The sequence below is a fragment of the Rattus norvegicus genome, chromosome 14 (assembly GCF_021556685.1).
Source record: "Rattus norvegicus strain SHRSP/BbbUtx chromosome 14, alternate assembly SHRSP_T2T, whole genome shotgun sequence".
Lineage (NCBI taxonomy): Eukaryota > Metazoa > Chordata > Mammalia > Rodentia > Muridae > Rattus > Rattus norvegicus.
In genome coordinates, this window is record NC_141547.1 from 36186929 (window position 1) to 36205588 (window position 18660).

General features: G+C 42.7%; 1 protein-coding gene across 2 annotated transcripts in view; it reads left to right on the forward strand.

Moving 5' to 3' along the window:
• Nucleotides 1-18660, forward strand: part of Corin (corin, serine peptidase) — a 208662-nt gene that overhangs the window by 135398 nt on the left and 54604 nt on the right. For both annotated transcript variants that reach the window (XM_087582498.1, NM_182473.2), the window contains 4 exon segments: nucleotides 1601-1714; nucleotides 12336-12443; nucleotides 14516-14626; nucleotides 16544-16660. In XM_087582498.1, coding sequence (XP_087438624.1) covers nucleotides 1601-1714; nucleotides 12336-12443; nucleotides 14516-14626; nucleotides 16544-16660 — 450 coding nt within the window.

The window sequence follows — 18660 nt, forward strand, 5'->3', positions numbered from 1 at the left end:
ATGTTGTATGGTCCTGTTGGAGATTTATGTGGCTTTTCCCATCAAATACTAATCTAGAACCTTCTGAGTGCTGGCCACTGAACATCTGGGGACCGTGACAATGGGACTCCCCAACTGCAGCTCTCTCTGTGTGCCTTTCTTCATTTCCATTTTTACATCAAATAGTTATCCAGTTCTCAAATCTCATAATTAAGGGTTCCAGAGTCGCGTGATCAGGGAAGATGTACTTCAGGAGAACGGGAGGAGGCAACCATCCCTGTGACTGGCATGCACAGTCACTTAGATGACTTTATTTTCTACTATTCTAAAACTGGAGCATCCCCTCCAAAGCATAGCATTTTCCTCTGGCTAGAGAAATAGACATGATCACTATATTTGTAAAATTCAGAGTAAAACAAAATAAAGATTGCCCTTATCCTTTTGACTGAGGATAATTACAGTAGCTGACCTTGATCTGTGCTGAGTTGGAATATGCTTTTTAGCACCAATTGCTGTCTTTTCACTTGAAGTACCTTGAACTTCTCCCCAGGATGTTGAGATTTTTCTGTGGTGTGCATTTTCAGTGACAATAACAGTACTTTTTACTACGGAGTTACCAAATTGATTCAGGCAGCCCCTGTGTTTTATGTAATTGCTACCTTATGGTTTCCTCATCATAAACAAGATGGTATGAATAGCCTTAAAGTTAAGCTTGTCTGTATTAATATTAATTTCCTCTGCACGAAGTCCAAGAAATCAGATTTTTTTTTTTAGACAAAAGCTCTCTAGTTTAAAGGGTACCCAGTACGCATAAGCACATATGGAAGATTATTTGTATCTGCTTTGCTGAAGTTTCCTTTTTATTAATGACCCTTTTGGATCATATTTCTGACTTCCTATCTGAAATTTGTTACATATTGTAATTCTCAAGTCGTCAAATAGCTGTTGAAATTTAAAGAAGGGAATATCTGATAACAGCAAAAGAGTAATCAAACCCAACTGTTCACAGGCAGTGACAAAATGATAGAAAATATTATTAGTTAATAATTAGTTTCATGTTTCCTATGCCCAAACAGACCCTTACACTTTAACTGGCCAATTGTTAAGGCAAGCAAATATATTTCAAATGCAGGGCATCGGGTCTCTGCTCCCGTATCCCAGAGCACATCAACTGGCGGACTCTGTTTTTATAGGAACTGTCTCTGGGCTGCACACAGTAGCACTTTAAGAGGGATCTGTTTGTTCAGTCAATAATACTCCACTTTCACATTGTTTGCAGTCGCTTAGAAAAACATCTTCCCGTTGGGCGTTTTCTCCACATAAACTGTACAGGGCTGAGTGCTCTATTGTTTCCGAACACACAAACCCCCTGGGCAAGTTGGCTGGTAAATTGTAACCTGGCTGTCTCCAGCAAGCACTGTTTGGGTTACTTCTAGATAATTCTACCGCAAGCGTTCCCAAGTCCGAAGGGAAGCTGGTGACAATTGACAACGAGGGGACCTGGGAGCAAATCTGTCAAATCTCAAAGGAACTTTTTGTTATTATTTTTTATTTGTTTTCACTCTCTGACATTTAAAAGAATAGAGAAACATATTCTGATCCCGCCCGCTTTCTTTTCCAGCGCTCTGTGGAGGAGGTGAGAGCTTCCTGTGTACCAGCGGGCTCTGCATCTCCAAGAAGCTGCAGTGTAATGGCTACAATGACTGTGATGACTGGAGCGACGAGGCTCACTGCAGTAGGTGACAGGCCCGGTGGGGGCTTCTCTGGGTGGGAAGGGATTCTATGGAAGAGCCTAGACACCTAAGCCCCCTGCACTGTTGGATACTGACTACCAGCTAGGCCATTAGTAGACCGCCATTGGTTTGCCATTCTTTTTTCTTCTTCTTTTTTTCCCCCATTTTTTCTTTTATTGGATATTTTCTTTATTTACGTTTCAAATGCTATCCCTTTTCCCATTTCCCCTCTTGAAACCCTCTATCTCATCCCTGCTCCCCCTGCTTCTATGAGGGTGCCCCCCCACTCTGTTCTGCCTCCCCACCCTGGCATTCCCCTATAGTGGGGCATCGAGCCTTCACATGACCAAGGCCTCTCCTCCCATTGATGCCGGACAAGGCCATCCTCTGCTACATGTGAGGTTGGAGCCATGGTTCGCTCCATGTATCTTCTTCGGATGGTGGTTTAATCCCTGGGAGCCCTGGGGCATCTGGTTGGTTGATATTGCTGTTCTTCCTATGGGGTTGCAAACCCCTTCAGCTCCTTCAGTCCTTTCTCTAACTCCTCCATTGGCGACGCCATGCTCAGTCCAGTGGTTGGCTGTGAGCATCCACATCTGTATTTGTCATACTCTTAAGTGAGCCAGTAGGTTTTTCTCCCCCAGAGCTATCATGCTGGGTTTGCGCCCTGCTCAAAGGCTTGGGTTTATAAGTACTCCTGCAGCTAGGTGCACAAAGGAACAGCTCAGAAAGTAAACGATCTGTCTAGCGGTCCTACCCTTGGGAGGAGGGGCTGAGTTTATTTTCTTTGGGTGAGGAATTTTGTTTTTGTTTTGGAAGCATTATGAGTATAACGCTCAACTGTTTAAAGGAGGTTTTTTGTTTTTTGTTTTAAAGAAAATAAGAAAGCCTTTTACATTAGTGATCGTTTGCACTCATGGCTCAGCTGAGTCCAAGCCTCTTGCTGGTTTATGGTTCCCCTTCGCTGGAGAGAGAGTGTGCTAATAGTTTTTGGCCCTCTAGTCAGCATAATAACCCTTCTACTGCTTGGTTTAATTTATTTGGCCATTTTGACTGGAGAAGCCTGTGGTTTGTCCAATGTAGATTCCGATTTCGAGTTGTTTGCCCGTACCTAGCAGAAGGGAGCACGAACCTTGATCATTACACTGCGTCCTCTAGACTCAGGGCAGAGCTGAGCCACTGTGTTCCGGCTGCTGTTACCCATGTATAATTAATCACAGCCAGCACGGGTAGAGTTGTGTTTCCTTCCCAGGAGGCTCACCCAGCCATGGTGGGAGCTTGAGGTTGCCGCCTCAGTTGAGAGAGTCCTGTTTCCCAGGTACCAAGCGTTCAACCTGTGGGGAGGATGGTTAGGATGCTCATCTGCTGGGAGTTTGGGCAGGCGGCATATCGTAGGATCAGTAAAATGTGGTTTCATCGTGCACAAGCTTTTAAAAAAATGTCCGAGTGAAAAAAAAATAAATGGTTAGGAGAGGCTTTGTGTCAACTTCTTAGAGTATTCCAACACATGTTGATATATTAAAGGTTTGAGAAATATTGCGGTTTAAATCAATCAATGCTATATGTCTTCAAACTTTTTCTCCCGTGAACTCTCACCCTTATTTATTTGTACATTTATTTATTTTGTATATTACATACCAGTAGGCAGGAATTAAGTAGTGTTACATGTATTTTGAAAACTGTTATTTTTAGTAAAGTGTTGATTTTTTTTTTTTTACAACACGGAAAACTCTTCTCAGCCTGTAGTTACATTGAGGACTAGGGCTGTTACATCAGCAGAAGACACTATTCAAAATGGCTGCCGGAAGGAATTCTGAAAGGTTCAATTGGATTATGTCCATCTTATGGGGGTGCAGTAGAATCTCTCGTTAACTTCCTGCTGCTGGGGCCAGTACTGGGGCATTATTTGGAGTCAGCTCGTGCCTTTGGCCCTGCGCAGCCAGCTCTGGCTTCCTCATTTTGTTCTCTGTGATGCTGAGCATTGATTGTCAATGCCGTTAGTGCTTTGCACGACAGTCTTTAAGATATAATCTGAAGGAGTCGATTTTTCTAGTTACCAGCTGAATAAGGATATCTTGGGAGCCATTTATTAAAGAAGATGGCTACTAGCTGGCATTATATTCATACCCCAAAATGACATGATCTGGCCCATTGAAAAAAAATGCATTCCTTTAGCAAATGTCTCTATGAAACCCCATAGTGAAACATGTAAACCTTGGTATACTATTGTTTCTGATCATTGGAGGGCATCTCCTGAGCCTGAAGGTTCATTCAATGTGTGCGACATTCCAACAGGAGCTTCTCTCGGCTGGCCTCTACTCTCCTATTGTTACCGCCCTGCTGTGAGAACAATGTGTGTCTGAAGTAGGGTTTGTGTGCAGATCGGAGTGTCACCACAATCCCAGGTACTGAGGAGGAGAGAAGCTTGGTTGAACATTCCCTGTGGAAGGCAGGAGAAAATACCCAGCTCCTCTCACCTAGCAAGACCATGGTGGCCAGAAGAGACAGGAAGCTAAACCTTCCTCTTACCCTGCACTCATTTTCCTTTTAAAAGCAAGTTGGGTCATTTGTGGAGTTTCTTGCATTATTCAATTCAATGGAAGCAGAGAAAAGGACTTCCCTGTGGTAAATTATCTATCAGTTGTGCTAGAAGTGTTTACCTTCAGGATTTGATGGAACTCTCAGCTCAGGGGAACTTTCTTTTCTTCAAAGGCAGCAAAGGCTTGGGGCAATGAAGACATTTACCAGTAATCAAATGGATGGATTTGCCGTCAGTTGTGAAATGTTTCAAATTTAACATGATTTAGTCATATGTGCTGCTTCTGAGTTGGCCTTATCCACACAAGTTCAGATTTGGTGAATTACATGATGGTCTCTTCACTCAGGTGACAAGAAAATGGTTTGTTCTGGTTGCTCTAGCACTCCCTGGGTGGTGACTGACCATCATCACGGCGGCATTGTGAATACCCCTGACTGCTTGCTGCTTTCCTTCTCTACTAAGTAATTTGGTCAGCTATTCTTCAGAATTTATTGAATAAAACTATTCCCAACCTCTTAGAACAATCTTAGTTTCACAACAGAAAGGTCTTTGTAAAAATGAGGAAAACTCAAAAAAATTATTTTTCATTCTGGTATCAAGGAAGGCTGTGTCTATAACCTGGGCTTTCCTCAGCATGTGTGGACTGCGTTAGCATCTCCAGGAAGCAACCCCTCTCCCTGAAGTGATGGTCATATGCTTGGCTTGGAGATGAGTTTAGGTGGGAGGGCTTTTGCCCTATTACTGGGTAATCTGATTCGTAGACCCTGGACCAGAAGTAGCGCATCTCTTCTGATGCTAATGTACTGTAGACTTTTGACTGGGTAACCATCCCAAGAGCAGTTCGAGCAGGGGCTGCTAATACTGTCACACGACAGGTGTTTATAGGAACATATTGTTTAAGAGCCCCTCAGCTCTGAGGAGGTGACTTAGCAGTAGAGAGTACTTGCTGTTCTTGAAGAGGACCCTGATTTCATTCCCATCATGCACATGACTCACAACCACCCATCACTTTAGTTCCAGGGGATTTCATGCCCTTTCCTGAGTTCCAAGGCACCAAACATGCACGTGCTACACAGACACACGTGTAAACGGACCACTCAGACCCATAAAATAAGAGAAGCAAATCTAAAAACAAAAACAAGTCCCAAAGAAAATAGTTCACATACTTTGGTTCAAAAAGTTCTCCCATCCAAAAACTAATCAGCTAAAACTAATCTGCTAGCTTCCAAGACCGGACGCGATTGGGCTTGTTCACAGTGTGCGACTTTATACTTGTTGGCACACAAAATCAACCAAATACTTTTGGAAACCATTTGCTCTGAACTTCGGGTAAAATGGGTGAACTTGTTTTTGTTTATTTTTGTTGTGGCTGCTTGTTTTTGACGAGAGTGCTTACCCAATAAGGAGCGCCATACAATATGGCGACCAGTACTGGAAGTATTCGATTCAGGCTGTCTAGCTTCCTATATTTCTATTACCTTCCCTGTTTCTGGATACAACTCTGCCTCTCTTTGCCTCCATTTCCTCATGAGTGGAAATAGGACCCTCTCTCTGGTTGAGTTTTGGACATAAAACCTATAGGATTGAGTTGTTGGATGTAAACCTAGATAGGCATGGCACAACTCCATAAGAACACCGAAGTTTATGGCCATGGTGCTGGTTGTCACTAAGATTAGGTTAATCTCTGCCACCTCCATTGTGTCATTCAGGACTGAGACAAATACCCTAGAGAGACAATTTTAAAGGAGGAAGGATTTTGTTTCTCTGTGGTGGGTGGTGGGTGATGGGTGATAGGTGGGGAGTATTGTGCTTTGTTTGGGTGTTGGTTTCTTTGTCTCAGAGGCGACAGCATATGATTGGTTGCTGGTGTCTTTTGGGGCCTGAGGTAAGGCAGAATAGCAAGGAGGGAGAGTGCAGTGGAGCACAGTGGCTCCCCCCATGGTGGTCAAGGAGATAATGAGGAGATAATGAGGAGATAATGATGAATGCCCACTACCACCACATCTCTCATAACCTCTTTTCTGGAAGCCTAATCCCCTAAAATAAGGATGCATGTAAATACTAGAAATGTTCCAGCTGATTAATAAGTGTCTCATTTGACAAGTAACGAAAGAGTCTTGGATGTTTGCAGAAATTCCCTTAGTGTAGTAACTCTGGGAAAATGCTGACACAGTCAAACTATTGCATATTCTTGGATTTCATCTATGTGTGAACCCAGTAGTAGATACGTTTTTGTAGAAACCCAGTGAGTAGATACATTATATTTTGATTGCTTTCCGTATAGCTTTTTTTTTTTTAGTCTAATCAGAGGAGTAACACACAAACACAACCTTCTTTTTCCTTTTGGTTAGTAAAATTGCCTTTGGCATTTCTTTCATGTATAAAACGCAATCTAATTACACTTATCTTCTGCCCCTGTCAAACCCCTCCCTCTCACAAGTTCCCTTCACATTATTGACTCTTTGCTTGGTCTTGTAATGCACTGAGTGGAACTGGTGGCATCTGTGTGACCATAGCTTTTGGCACTATCCATCAGAATTTGGCAAGGTCGATGTTGGAAACACAACTGAAGACAATGACTGCCACCCTTCCAGAACCTTCTAGCACTCAGTCTTTTGTCAGGGATGAGTGGAACTCTATGATTCCCCTCCCTCATTCATGACTGATTGTTGACAGACCCAGTGCAGGCAATTGATGTGATTTCTTTGCTATTTTTGTCTTTTTTCTTCTGGGGTAGAGGACCAAACCCAGGGTGCTAGGCAATCACTCTACTACTGAGCTAAATCCCCAACCCCTGATGTGATTTCAAGATTACAGTTGCTGCACCAAACCTAGAAGAGAACATTTATAGTCTTTCTCCGACACCATTAAACCTTAGTGATTAAATCAGGTACTAAATATGACATTTCAAATATGTTATTTGAAAAGAATACTGTAAGAGGTATAATAAAAACCAAACAAGATGGTGTAAACGCAGTGACAACTTAGAAAACAGGGTCACTTTGAACAAAGATATGGAGAGAGGCTGATGGGAAAAGGAAGGTTTGGGCTAGGCCTAGAGGGCTAGACCTATAGACTGTGTTTATGAGCTAGGATGGTGGTTCTCTAACCAGTGGGTGACATTTGCAATATGTGGACACATTGTCACTGCTACAGCTGAGAGCATGATGGGAATTCTACCCATGTCTAGTGGCTTGCAATCAAGGCCACTGTTAAACAGCCATTCCTGAGCAACTGTAAATTACTCCAGCTGAAGCTCCAGTAGGATGGCAGGGAGGACTCTCCTCCAGGGGGAGTCAGTGGGAGAAAAAAAAATCCAGGTATTCATCAAGGCCAGCCTCTTCTTACAGGTCTGTTAAGAGATGAGGCGGTGCCATGGTAAGTCTTTTAACCTCCCTGGTCATCTCCCAGTGAGAAGATTGTGTGAAAATAACCTTTACTCTCTAAAATTCTATGAATGTAACCTAAGCTTCTCGAATTGAGGCAAAGCAGCTTGTGTTTATAGAGTGGGGCACTGGACGAACTAAAGGAAGTCCTTGTTAAAAAGGCCTTCTGTTTCTTAGCGTTAAGCTTTAATTTAATGGTAATTTTGAGGGACAAAGGTCTATAGTGTATTTATCAGATGCCAACCTGAAGTAAATATTTACATGAAAGAACTTCAGAAGAAACATTTTTCCATCAAGTTCTCTGTTAATAAAAAAAAAAAAGAGAGAGAGCTGGAGGTACAAAAACACCTAACTTAAGTCCAGGCAAAAATTATGCTTGAACTAAGAAAATAGCACCAAGCACCTTTTGAAAATTATGATTCTTTGGCCCCAAATTACGATGACCACATCTCCTTTCAGCACAAATAAACATTTACCCAAATAAAAGGAGCCACTGTGATCTTTGCTGTTTGCCGTGGGTTCCTGGCTGCCTGAGGTGTTGGTTTAGGTTTTGAGTGATTCCTGATTCCTGAAGCAGTACGGAAGTAACAGCCCTGTTTTCTAAGTGCAGCTGATTTGGTATCTAACTTCTGAAAAGTTCCTTCTCACCAGCAGGTCCTGACAATGGAAGCTGAACTTGGAACTCTGTAAATCTTAATTTAAAAAAGAACCCTCCATTTCTGAAGTAGTTTAGGCAACCCAAAGCTAATCTTAAAAATATCTCTGATGAGGTGCTTTAGTATGGATTACCAAACATCCAGAATGGGTTTCAAAGAACTCACAGAAACTTCTGGAAGTTTTTGGTGTGCTCTTAGGTCAATGAGATTCTAAATGGAGTATTTGATTCCCTAATGTTCCTACCATCAGAGAAACAAAAACATGCTGCTAGAAGAGAATTTTATTCATGATTTCTAATTTTCCCCTCTTCTCTCTGGGGAATGCATGGATTCATACACTTGATTGTTAAACGGAAAAGCCTATTTCCCTGGCTAATGCGTGTTCTTCTAAATTAATTCAAGACTTCCTAAGAACAATTGATTAAAACAAAAGAAAAATGAAAAGTTCCTTGAAACGTTTTCAAAGAACTATATGCATCTAAGGGTCCATTCCCTCATGTGCCCGGTGGATATCAAAGGCAAGGTCTTAGCTTCCTGTGCTCAGGTGTCCTACACCTCACTCAGCAGAGGGGTGCATGTGGATAGGGGATGCCCTCTGTCTCACAGTATGAAGCAGGATTGTCCCTCTGTCTCACAGTACGAAGCAGGACTGTCCCTCTGCCACACAGTACGAAGCAGGACTATCCATTGAAGACTGGCACCTCTTCTTAGTTCTTGTATTTATTTATTTTCCTTTATTATTCCATCCTTCTTTGAAAATTATTCATGCTGGAAGAAATGAAAGTATGCAATATATATACATATATATATGTATATATATACACACACACACACACTTAAAATTGCTATAGAGGATCTTCAAGACCCATATTATTCTTGAAATGAGGTGATTCTAAAAGTTAAGATGCTTCCGCACAGAAGAAATTTTTCTTGAAATAAATGTGTATACACTGTTTAGCTCAATGGCAAAGACCTCCTTTTTGATTGACTTGGGAATGACAAATACTTATTGAATATGTGTGTAACTCAATAATGAATGTACTATATAATGATCAATGTTACTATTTGATACCATTTCATAATGTTTATTCTTCCGTCTCCTTTATGGTTTTCATAGACTCTAGTTATCCTCTTTGGCTTTAGAACTCAGAGAGAGATTGGAAATCAGGTGGCAAAGACTTTGGGTAATAATTATTGTTATCAAGCTTAGCCTGTGATACTAAAGACATGCTTGCTCCTCACATCCTAGGAGATGTTCTAGGCGATCTTGTGGAGTTCAGAGGACTTGGGGTCTGAGCACTGAGTCCTTAACCTTCAACAGCTCCTCTCACTGCTTCCGTTTGTTTCTGTATTTCCTTTACTTGAAGCATGCTAAATTTACCATTGTAGCCACTCCTCTGAGATCCTGTTCATGTACCACAGCCCTTCTCAACAACCTGAAGAAACCTAATTTTGTTCTTTTATTTTTAATTTTAAATGGGGGGAAACAACCTTCCTATCATAACCTATTTTTACACTTAATTTAGTCTTAGTAAGGAAAAAACGATAATACATGCCTGGAACCCGGTTATTAAACATGGGATGGAATGTTTCACAGAGGTTGTTTGAGGTATAATGTATATACTGTAAATTTTACCCACTGGAATCTAGTGAACTTATATACTTTACAAACATCATCACAATTCAGTCATTAAGTTCCTCAGCTTGTTCCAATCTTCCCTCCCACCCATCTTCTGTCGGTCCCCACTCTAAACCTCCAGACATTGGAAACCACTGCTCTGAAATCCATCTTTATAAATGTGCTATCTCCTGGGAATTCTATAGATGGGTCATGTAGTATGAAGACTTTGATTCTGTTTTCTTTCGCTAAGTAGAGCATTATGAGGCTAATCAACTTAGTCATATATGTCAGGTATTTGGTTTCTCTAACCTCTGGATAGCGTTCCATGGTAATCATGCACTCTATTTTGTTGTCCGTTCATCAGTTGGTGAACATTTGGACTTCTTCCAGCTGTGGGCTATGATGAATAAGGCTGCTGTGAGTATTCACATGCAAGTCTTTGTATGAATCAACGTTTAAATGCTCTTGGATAAAAATCTTATGAATAGAAAATATGAATTAGTTGTATGACAGGTTGCAGTTTCTTCATAAGAAGGTACCAAACTCTTAGAATAGTGGAGTCCTTTTATATCTTCTCCAACAATGTGTGAGAGTTTCTGCTTTACAAAATCTTTACCATTATTTGAATTTCCTCATTGAATGTATAATAGAATCATTTTGTGGTTCCAATTTGCCTTTCTTTGACACCTAGGAATGTTGGGCTCCTTTAATGAACTTAGACACTTGTTTATATGCAAAGGCTTTTAATTCAAGTCTTCTTCCTTCAATGGAGTTGTTAGATTGCACTGGTGTGTGTGTGTGTGTGTGTGTGTGTGTGTGTGTGTGTGTGTGTGTGTGTTCATGCTGGATGTGAAACCTAAGGATAGTTTACAGCTACTTTTTTTTTATAATTTTGCTTGTCTCTTCATTTTGTCAATGATATCTTTGAATAACTTATACTTTTGATGTCTTATCTAAGCACGATTTGCCTACTCCAAGTCACAAAGACTTCCCCTTATGTTTTCTTTTAGAAGCTTTATAATATTTACTCATTCCCTTAGGTATGCGATTTATTTTGAGTTAATGTTTACATATGGTTTAAGATGGTGGTCAGAGATCATAAATTCTACATTAGTTTCTGATATTCCAGTGCTAGGCTTGACACAAGCACCCCTTTCCTTTTTGAATTGGCTTGGTATCTTTCACATTTCGTTTTTATTGAACTATCCTCCAAAACATTACTTATTATTATTTTATCCCAGTTTCAGAGACCAACTTAGAGATTTGTTGAGTTGGATGACAGAACTAATAAAAGAGATCTAGACCACCCAAGGGCAAATCTTGTGTTCCTAGTAATATTGATAAACTTAACAAAAGAATCAGCTTTCAACTTAAAGTGTCACAAGAGATGTTTTGTTCTGTAGCCAAATATCAAGAAACACAGACTTGCTTTACTGAAGTACTATGTTCCAGAATGGTAGCAGTCCCATGAAGTTTTATAGTAACAAAAGAAAAATTTAAGTAAAGACATTTCAAATACATTGATGGAAAACATCAGACAGTTGGGCTACAGAAAAGCAGGGAAACTTCAGCTATTGGTCTTAGATGCTAACTGACAACATTTGGTTGGTGGAAACTAATAGTCTATTTGAACATTCCAAAAGATTTTTCTAGTGGTCACCAAGATGCTAGGTCACATGAAGAGGGTAATAAGTATCAAGTAATGGTGTTAAAGGTGGCCCAAGGGAGCCTGGCTCTGGGCTTTTGACATTCAACTTCCCCACATCTTTGAAGTCTAATCAGTCAGTCTTACTAGTCGGAGCTCACAAAATCCTTTCTGTGTATGCATTTTATTTCCACATTAACTCTAAGTTTCCTAAGTTTTCCATGTCATCTAGTCTCATTTTGCCACCATGATCTTGGGAACGTGCTTACTTACTTGACGATGGTGGTATTAAACAGCCACTGACAGAGGCAATGGTATTTGTGTGGTAAGAAATGTCAACCCTCCCATGCCTATGGCTTATGGCCACTGCATTTACACCAGCCTAGACTTTCCCTGTAAAGGAGATGTGTATGAGAAGAACTACATTCCTTCCACCAAAGCCCACCATTCCAGGTAAACTTACTATGGTGTCCCAAGAAGGTCTTTTTTGTCATTTTTATTTGTCAAAGTAAATTAAGTTCAAGCAACATGAAGTAAAAGTCAGATGAAGACTTTTAGAAAGAGACAAGAGTACTTGACCTGGGAACCAGTGGCTTGGTCCTGGTTCTCGGCGACTCTGCCAGCTGGTGAGCGTCTCTAACTCCTTACCTGTAAGACAACAGGCATGGGTCAGGTCAACATCAAGGTTTCCCTCACATCCTAGCCTGTGTTCAGTTAGATACTCCTGTGTATCTACTCTGCTCTGATGACACATCTGTAGCTTCCCTTGTTTGCAGACTGCAGCGAGGATCTGTTTCACTGTGGAACAGGCAAGTGCCTCCACCACAGCCTTGTGTGCGATGGGTATGATGACTGTGGGGACCTGAGCGACGAGCAAAACTGTGGTAAGTGATTTTGAGTTCTTAAGGGTTTCACTAAAAACCACATATGGCCAAGAACGAATATCTGTCTGATTCCTGAATGACTAGGAGGTTCAGTTGTAAAATTAAGCAAAACAAAACAAAATAAAACAAAACAAAATAACAACAGCAGCAGCAACAACAAACCTCCTTCTTATTTAGAAAGGAAAGTGTCCAAACACTGCTCTCAGTTGTGCCTTATGGACCAGCATCCTCCTCGCTTAACAGTCACACAAGGGCAGATTAAGGAAGTATAGTAGAAAGATAATATGGTTGTTACAGTGCTGGTGTTTTTTTTGTGTCACGTTCTGTTTCTCTTCTGGCTAGAGCTGTCTCATATTTAGATTTTGAGCTCCTGAGCAAAACTGTTCAGAGAAATTATAAAGCCCAGCACGTGACCGAAGACTCCCGCCCCCGAGAGCAGCTGACTTCCAGGCACTGTAGCAACTTCTTGTACAGTATGGTCACCAAGGATTAGGATGACAGATTGGCTTTATGTCCAAATGCTAGTTTCTTGCCTTCCCAAGCACAAACCTTCCTCTGAAGGAACATACTCAATTCTGCATCATGTCTTTTGAATCTAAAGCAGAAAAAATAACTCGTGCTGATTGATCTTTATAGCTTCGAGATAAGCTTTGTATTTTATGCATTGTATTGTTGACAGCAGGAACTTCGCAGTGTGTACCAGAGAGCAAGCTTGAATGAAGACAGACGCTGAACAGGGACCAGCATTGGTGACTCTCAAGAGGGATGCTAGAAAGAATAGGAATGTGAGGCAAAGGAAGTCTTGGAGTGGAGATGGTCAGAAAAGAGCCCCAAGCTAGGAAATAAAATTGGTAGTTTCTACACGTATTGTCTAACTTCCCCTCACCAAATCCATAAAATATTGAAAATTCTAGGCGTACAAACCACCCTCTAGTGATTTGTAGATACGGGACTGTCTATATTTGGGGCAAAGGATGTGAGACTACTGGAATCTTGTTTATCACAGAATCTAGTGTGAGGAATGCTTACAGGCCATCTAATCCACACCCTTCATTGTCCTGAGGACAAGCAGATGTCAGAAAGTCTATGCTTTCAAGATGCCTTCATTAAAGAGCAGAAATTATAGTTTTCTTTGAACCAGTCATTGCCCTGTTCTGCTTTTGGTGGACCAAACATGGCTAGGTCTTCTGGTTCTGCCTGAGCTCCTCTCTTGTGGCTACTTCTTTTCCTTCTATGGAAGCATCATGGCTTCCATAATTTCTACTTTATTTACCTAAAATATGCTTTATGGTCCATTGTTGCTCAGGAGATTGTGACCAAGGCCGTGTCCATGGATACACATGAAACTTTCTCATTTTTCCATCTGCTATTTGTAGATCCACACCTTTATGGAGCCGTTCTATTTATGTCACAACATCGATCAGAATAAAGCAGTGTATAAATTCTTCCCTTTAAGACAAGAAACTTGTCACTTAGTGAACCCCTCACTTGCCAAATTCCAGGAATGGGTGGGTTGGGACAGAGTATGTATCCAGATGCAAAGAAATCATAAAAACAATAATGGTTTGCCTTTCTTGCTTAGCAATTCTTTCAAACATGAGCTATAGATTAAGATAATCCAGTAGAAAACCTGGGCTTAGCATCAGGAGGGATGACACAAGAGGACTCTCATCTTTCCAGCTTGCCAGAGAGATGCTATAATTCTTAGGAACACAGCAGACTTGGGTCAGACGCATCATTCAGCCATCTGCATCTTGAAGCTCAAAGATTCACTCTGTTCACTTGACTCAGTGTAAAAGTCATAGATTTATTTTTTTCCTTAAATAAAGGAAACAAGACATTCAATATTAGAGCACCTGTCCTGGGGAACAGGTGACTCTTTGCCCTCAGGATGTAGCATGGAGCCTGACCCTGATAGAAGGTAGCATTTGAACTTAGATCTATCTGTCCTAGGAACATTAGCGATGGAGCTGGAACGAGAGTGAGTGTCTTCAGCTAGAACTGTGAGCAGCACAAGTCTAGGGGTTTCCTGTACATTTTTCCCCATCTTCATGATATATCCTTTTCTCCAGATTGCAATCTCACAAAAGAGCATCGCTGTGGAGACGGGCGCTGCATCGCGGCTGAGTGGGTGTGTGATGGGGACCATGACTGTGTGGACAAGTCTGACGAGGTCAACTGCTGTGAGTTCCCCCGAGATGTCTCATTTTGCTTGTTTTTCTCTTTTCTTTCTCTCTTCAGACTGTACATTGAAATCAAAGTCCATTACGTAAACAGCACTCTGGGAGGAGGGTTCTTAGGCCATCGCTCTATCTGATTCTGTCTTCTGTCTATGAGTAGAGCATCCAAGAGGTGTGAGAACAGTAAGCTTATAGCTGTGACTTCAAGTCCCTCCCCTCCAAAGTCCACAGTTAAACTGGCTGGCCCAGCAGAGTCTGCTTTTTGTCTGTCTACTCATGGATTCTTCAAACATCTGTGACTTTTCCAAGAACAATTCTCTTCCCAGAGACCAAGCAGCCCCCACCCCTTTCTCTGAAAATCATATATGAGCAGCTTAGCCTCATGCTCTCAGGGGCCATTTGTGGGAGAACATGGGAGGAGTGCAGAGAGAAGGAAGCCTGTTACAGTCCTGTGTAACACAGAAAGTGTGTGAGAGTGATTATCATTTCATATCAGACTATGTTTCTGGATAAACAAGAACTTGTTTTGGCATCAGTCATGACAAGTATGACTGTTAACCATGTTCTTCCCCTTGGGAGATTTGCTATCCCCTCAGAAAACAGAAATGGGAAAAAAGTTAATACTGCCAGTTACATATTGAAATAGTATAACTGACCTGAAATGATTAAAATGATGTATCTCACATATTTTAGCTCTAAACCTTTTAGTACAATAGGTAGAAAGGGTTGGTACAGTTTCCCTGTCGTATCTGCATGGATTACAGAGATCTAGGTGGATATCGCCACCTAAGGATGCTCGAGTTTTTTATAGGGAAAGGCATGTATTTGATCTCACTTCTCCTGTACACCTTAAAATCACCTCTAGTTCCCTTATCCTCCACAATGCAATGTAAATGCTCTGTGGAAAGTTTTTATACTGAGTTGTTTAGGAAATAACAATGAGAAAATACTCTGCCCGTGTTTAGTATGAATATCTTGCCTCAACATTTCTGATTTGCTATTAGATGAGTCTGTAAGCCCAGAACGCACAGAAGTTGCATATGAAGTTGAATGTTCACTTGGCTTATACTTTGAGGCTTTGAAGTGTCAATAGCGTAGTTTGTATTTTGACATAAAAGCTGTATAAAAGTCCCATAAATATGATAGTTGACTTTCTCTTTCCCTACATAATTTGAAATCCTTACTTCTTTGCTGTATTAAAGTTCTGGGGAGAGCAAGCCCATGATAGTCAAATAAAACACATCTGGTGAGGAGCCTCGATTCAAGAAGTGGGTCTTCATGTTAGATGCCAATTCAGTGAAGACTGAGACCACGTGAAACTTGGGTTTTTGATACTTCCAAACATGGGAAGTATAAAACTTTGAGAAATCGCAAGAATCAGAACTCTAAAGGTAATCGGACACTCTCCTTTTAAATACTAGTCATCAATACGTCAGACAATAAAGTGTTCACTGTGTAGTAGGTACTATGGGAGTTCTTTAAGCACAGTATCTCATTAGCTCATTAGATTAGGAAGCCATGGAGTGCAAAGCTTGGGTGTAAAGTCAGACAAGGTTGTTTTCATATTCTTGCTCTCCCTCAGCTCCCTCATTTTTAAAAAAATTGAGGGCTATAACATCTGTCATTCATATATATGACACACACCCCAGTTCGTGCCACAAAACATACCCCTCATAAGTGCAGTTTTATCATTGCTGATGTCACTGAAAAGCACGCAGTTCTTCATAAGTTCTTTCACAGTGAAGAGGAGTTCTTAGAAGGAGGGAGACTGTCCACTCCAGAAATTCTTGGAATTAAAAAAGAAAAGTAGCGCTACCTCCATTTGTGTATGAACAGCACATCCTTGGCTGGCGATGGCGGTTTGTATGAACGGTAAGAAGAACCAATGACTAAGGTGACTATTCTCCTGGCCTCCCCTAGCTTGTCCCAGCCAGGGCCTTGTGGAATGCAGAAGTGGACAGTGCATCCCTAGCACCTTCCAGTGTGATGGGGACGAAGACTGTAAGGACGGGAGTGACGAGGAGAACTGCAGTGACCGTGAGTGTCTCCAGCGTCCCCAGTGACCTCAGTGTTCCCAGTGTTCTCAGTGACCTCAGTGTCCCCAGTGTTCTCAGTGACCTCAGTGTCCCCAGTGTTCTCAGTGACCTCAGTGTCCCCAGTGTTCTCAGTGACCTCAGTGTCCCCAGTGTTCTCAGTGACCTCAGTGTCCCCAGTGTTCACAGTGACCTCAGTGTCCCCAGTGTTCTCAGTGACCTCAGTGTCCCCAGTGTTCTCAGTGACCTCGGTGTCCCCAGTGTTCTCAGTGACCTCAGTGTCCCCAGTGTTCTCAGTGACCTCAGTGTCCCCAGTGTTCACAGTGCCTTCAGTGTCCCCAGTGACCTCAGTGTTACCAGTGTTCTCAGTGACCTCGGTGTCCCCAGTGTTCTCAGTGACCTCGGTGTCCCCAGTGTTCTCAGTGACCTCGGTGTCCCCAGTGTTCACAGTGCCTTCAGTGTCCCCAGTGACCTCAGTGTTCCCAGTGTTCTCAGTGACCTCGGTGTCCCCAGTGTTCTCAGTGACCTCGGTATCCCCAGTGTTCTCAGTGACCTCGGTGTCCCCAGTGTTCTCAGTGACCTCGGTGTCCCCAGTGTTCACAGTGCCTCCAGTGTCCCCAGTGTTCTCAGTGACCTCAGTGTCCCCAGTGTTCACAGTGCCTTCAGTGTCCCCAGTGACCTCAGTGTCCCCAGTGTCCTCAGTGTTCCCAGTATCCCCAGTGTTCACAGTGTCCCCAGTGTCCTCAGTGTCTTTAGTGTCCCTGGTCTCCCCAGTGTCCCCAGTGTCTTTAGTGTCCCCACTGACCTCAGTGTCCCTAGTGTCCTCAGTGTCCCCAGTGTCCTCAGTGTCCCCAGTGTCCCCAGTGTCCTCAGTGTCCTCAGTGACCCCAGTCCCCAGATCATTCCTGTATTGGTGGATCTCTTTGGGGAACCAACCAGATCATTTGGGAGTTGCTTAAGCAGGATTTCTGTACACACGAGTCACCTTTTCTCTTAGTAAATATATAATGCCTCAACAGCACAGGCTGGAAACCCGTTCCCAAGGACACAGGTTTGAGGTGACGCCACATGCTCAGACTCTGAGGTGACGTCACAGGCTCAGACTCTGAGGTGATGCCACAGGCTCAGACTCTGAGATGACGCCACAGGCTCAGACTCTGAGGTGACGTCACAGACTCAGACTCTGAGGTGACGTCATAGGCTCAGTCTCTGAGGTGATGTCACAGGCTCAGACTCTGAGATGACGCCACAGACTTAGACTCTGAGATGACGCCACAGACTTAGACTCTGAGGTGACACCACAGGCTCAGACTCTGAGGTGACGCCACAGACTTAGACTCTGAGGTGATGCCACAGGCTCAGACTCTGAGGTGACGTCACAGACTCAGACTCAGAGATGACGTCACAGGCTCAGACTCTGAGGTGACGCCACAGGCTCAGACTCTGAGGTGACGCCACAGGCTCAGACTCTGAGATGACGCCACAGACTCAGACTCTGAGGTGACGCCACATGCTCAGACTCTGAGGTGACGTCACAGGCTCAGACTCTGAGATGACGCCACAGACTTAGACTCTGAGGTGATGCCACAGGCTCAGACTCTGAGGTGACGTCACAGACTCAGACTCTGAGATGACGTCACAGGCTCAGACTCTGAGGTGACGCCACAGACTTAGACTCTGAGGTGATGCCACAGGCTCAGACTCTGAGGTGACGCCACAGGCTCAGACTCTGAGGTGACGCCACAGGCTCAGACTCTGAGGTGATGCCACAGGCTCAGACTCTGAGGTGATGCCACAGGCTCAGACTCTGAGGTGATGCCACAGGCTCAGACTCTGAGGTGACGCCACAGGCTTAGACTGTTGCACTGCTATGGAACCTTCTCTTCACTAGGCTTAATAAAGAGAAAACTTCAGCTTGTAGCATGCGGCTAAATGTGATTAGATTCCAAATAGAAGGAATTGGCTCATGAAATTAAATGTAACTGCATCAGAATTTGGCCACAT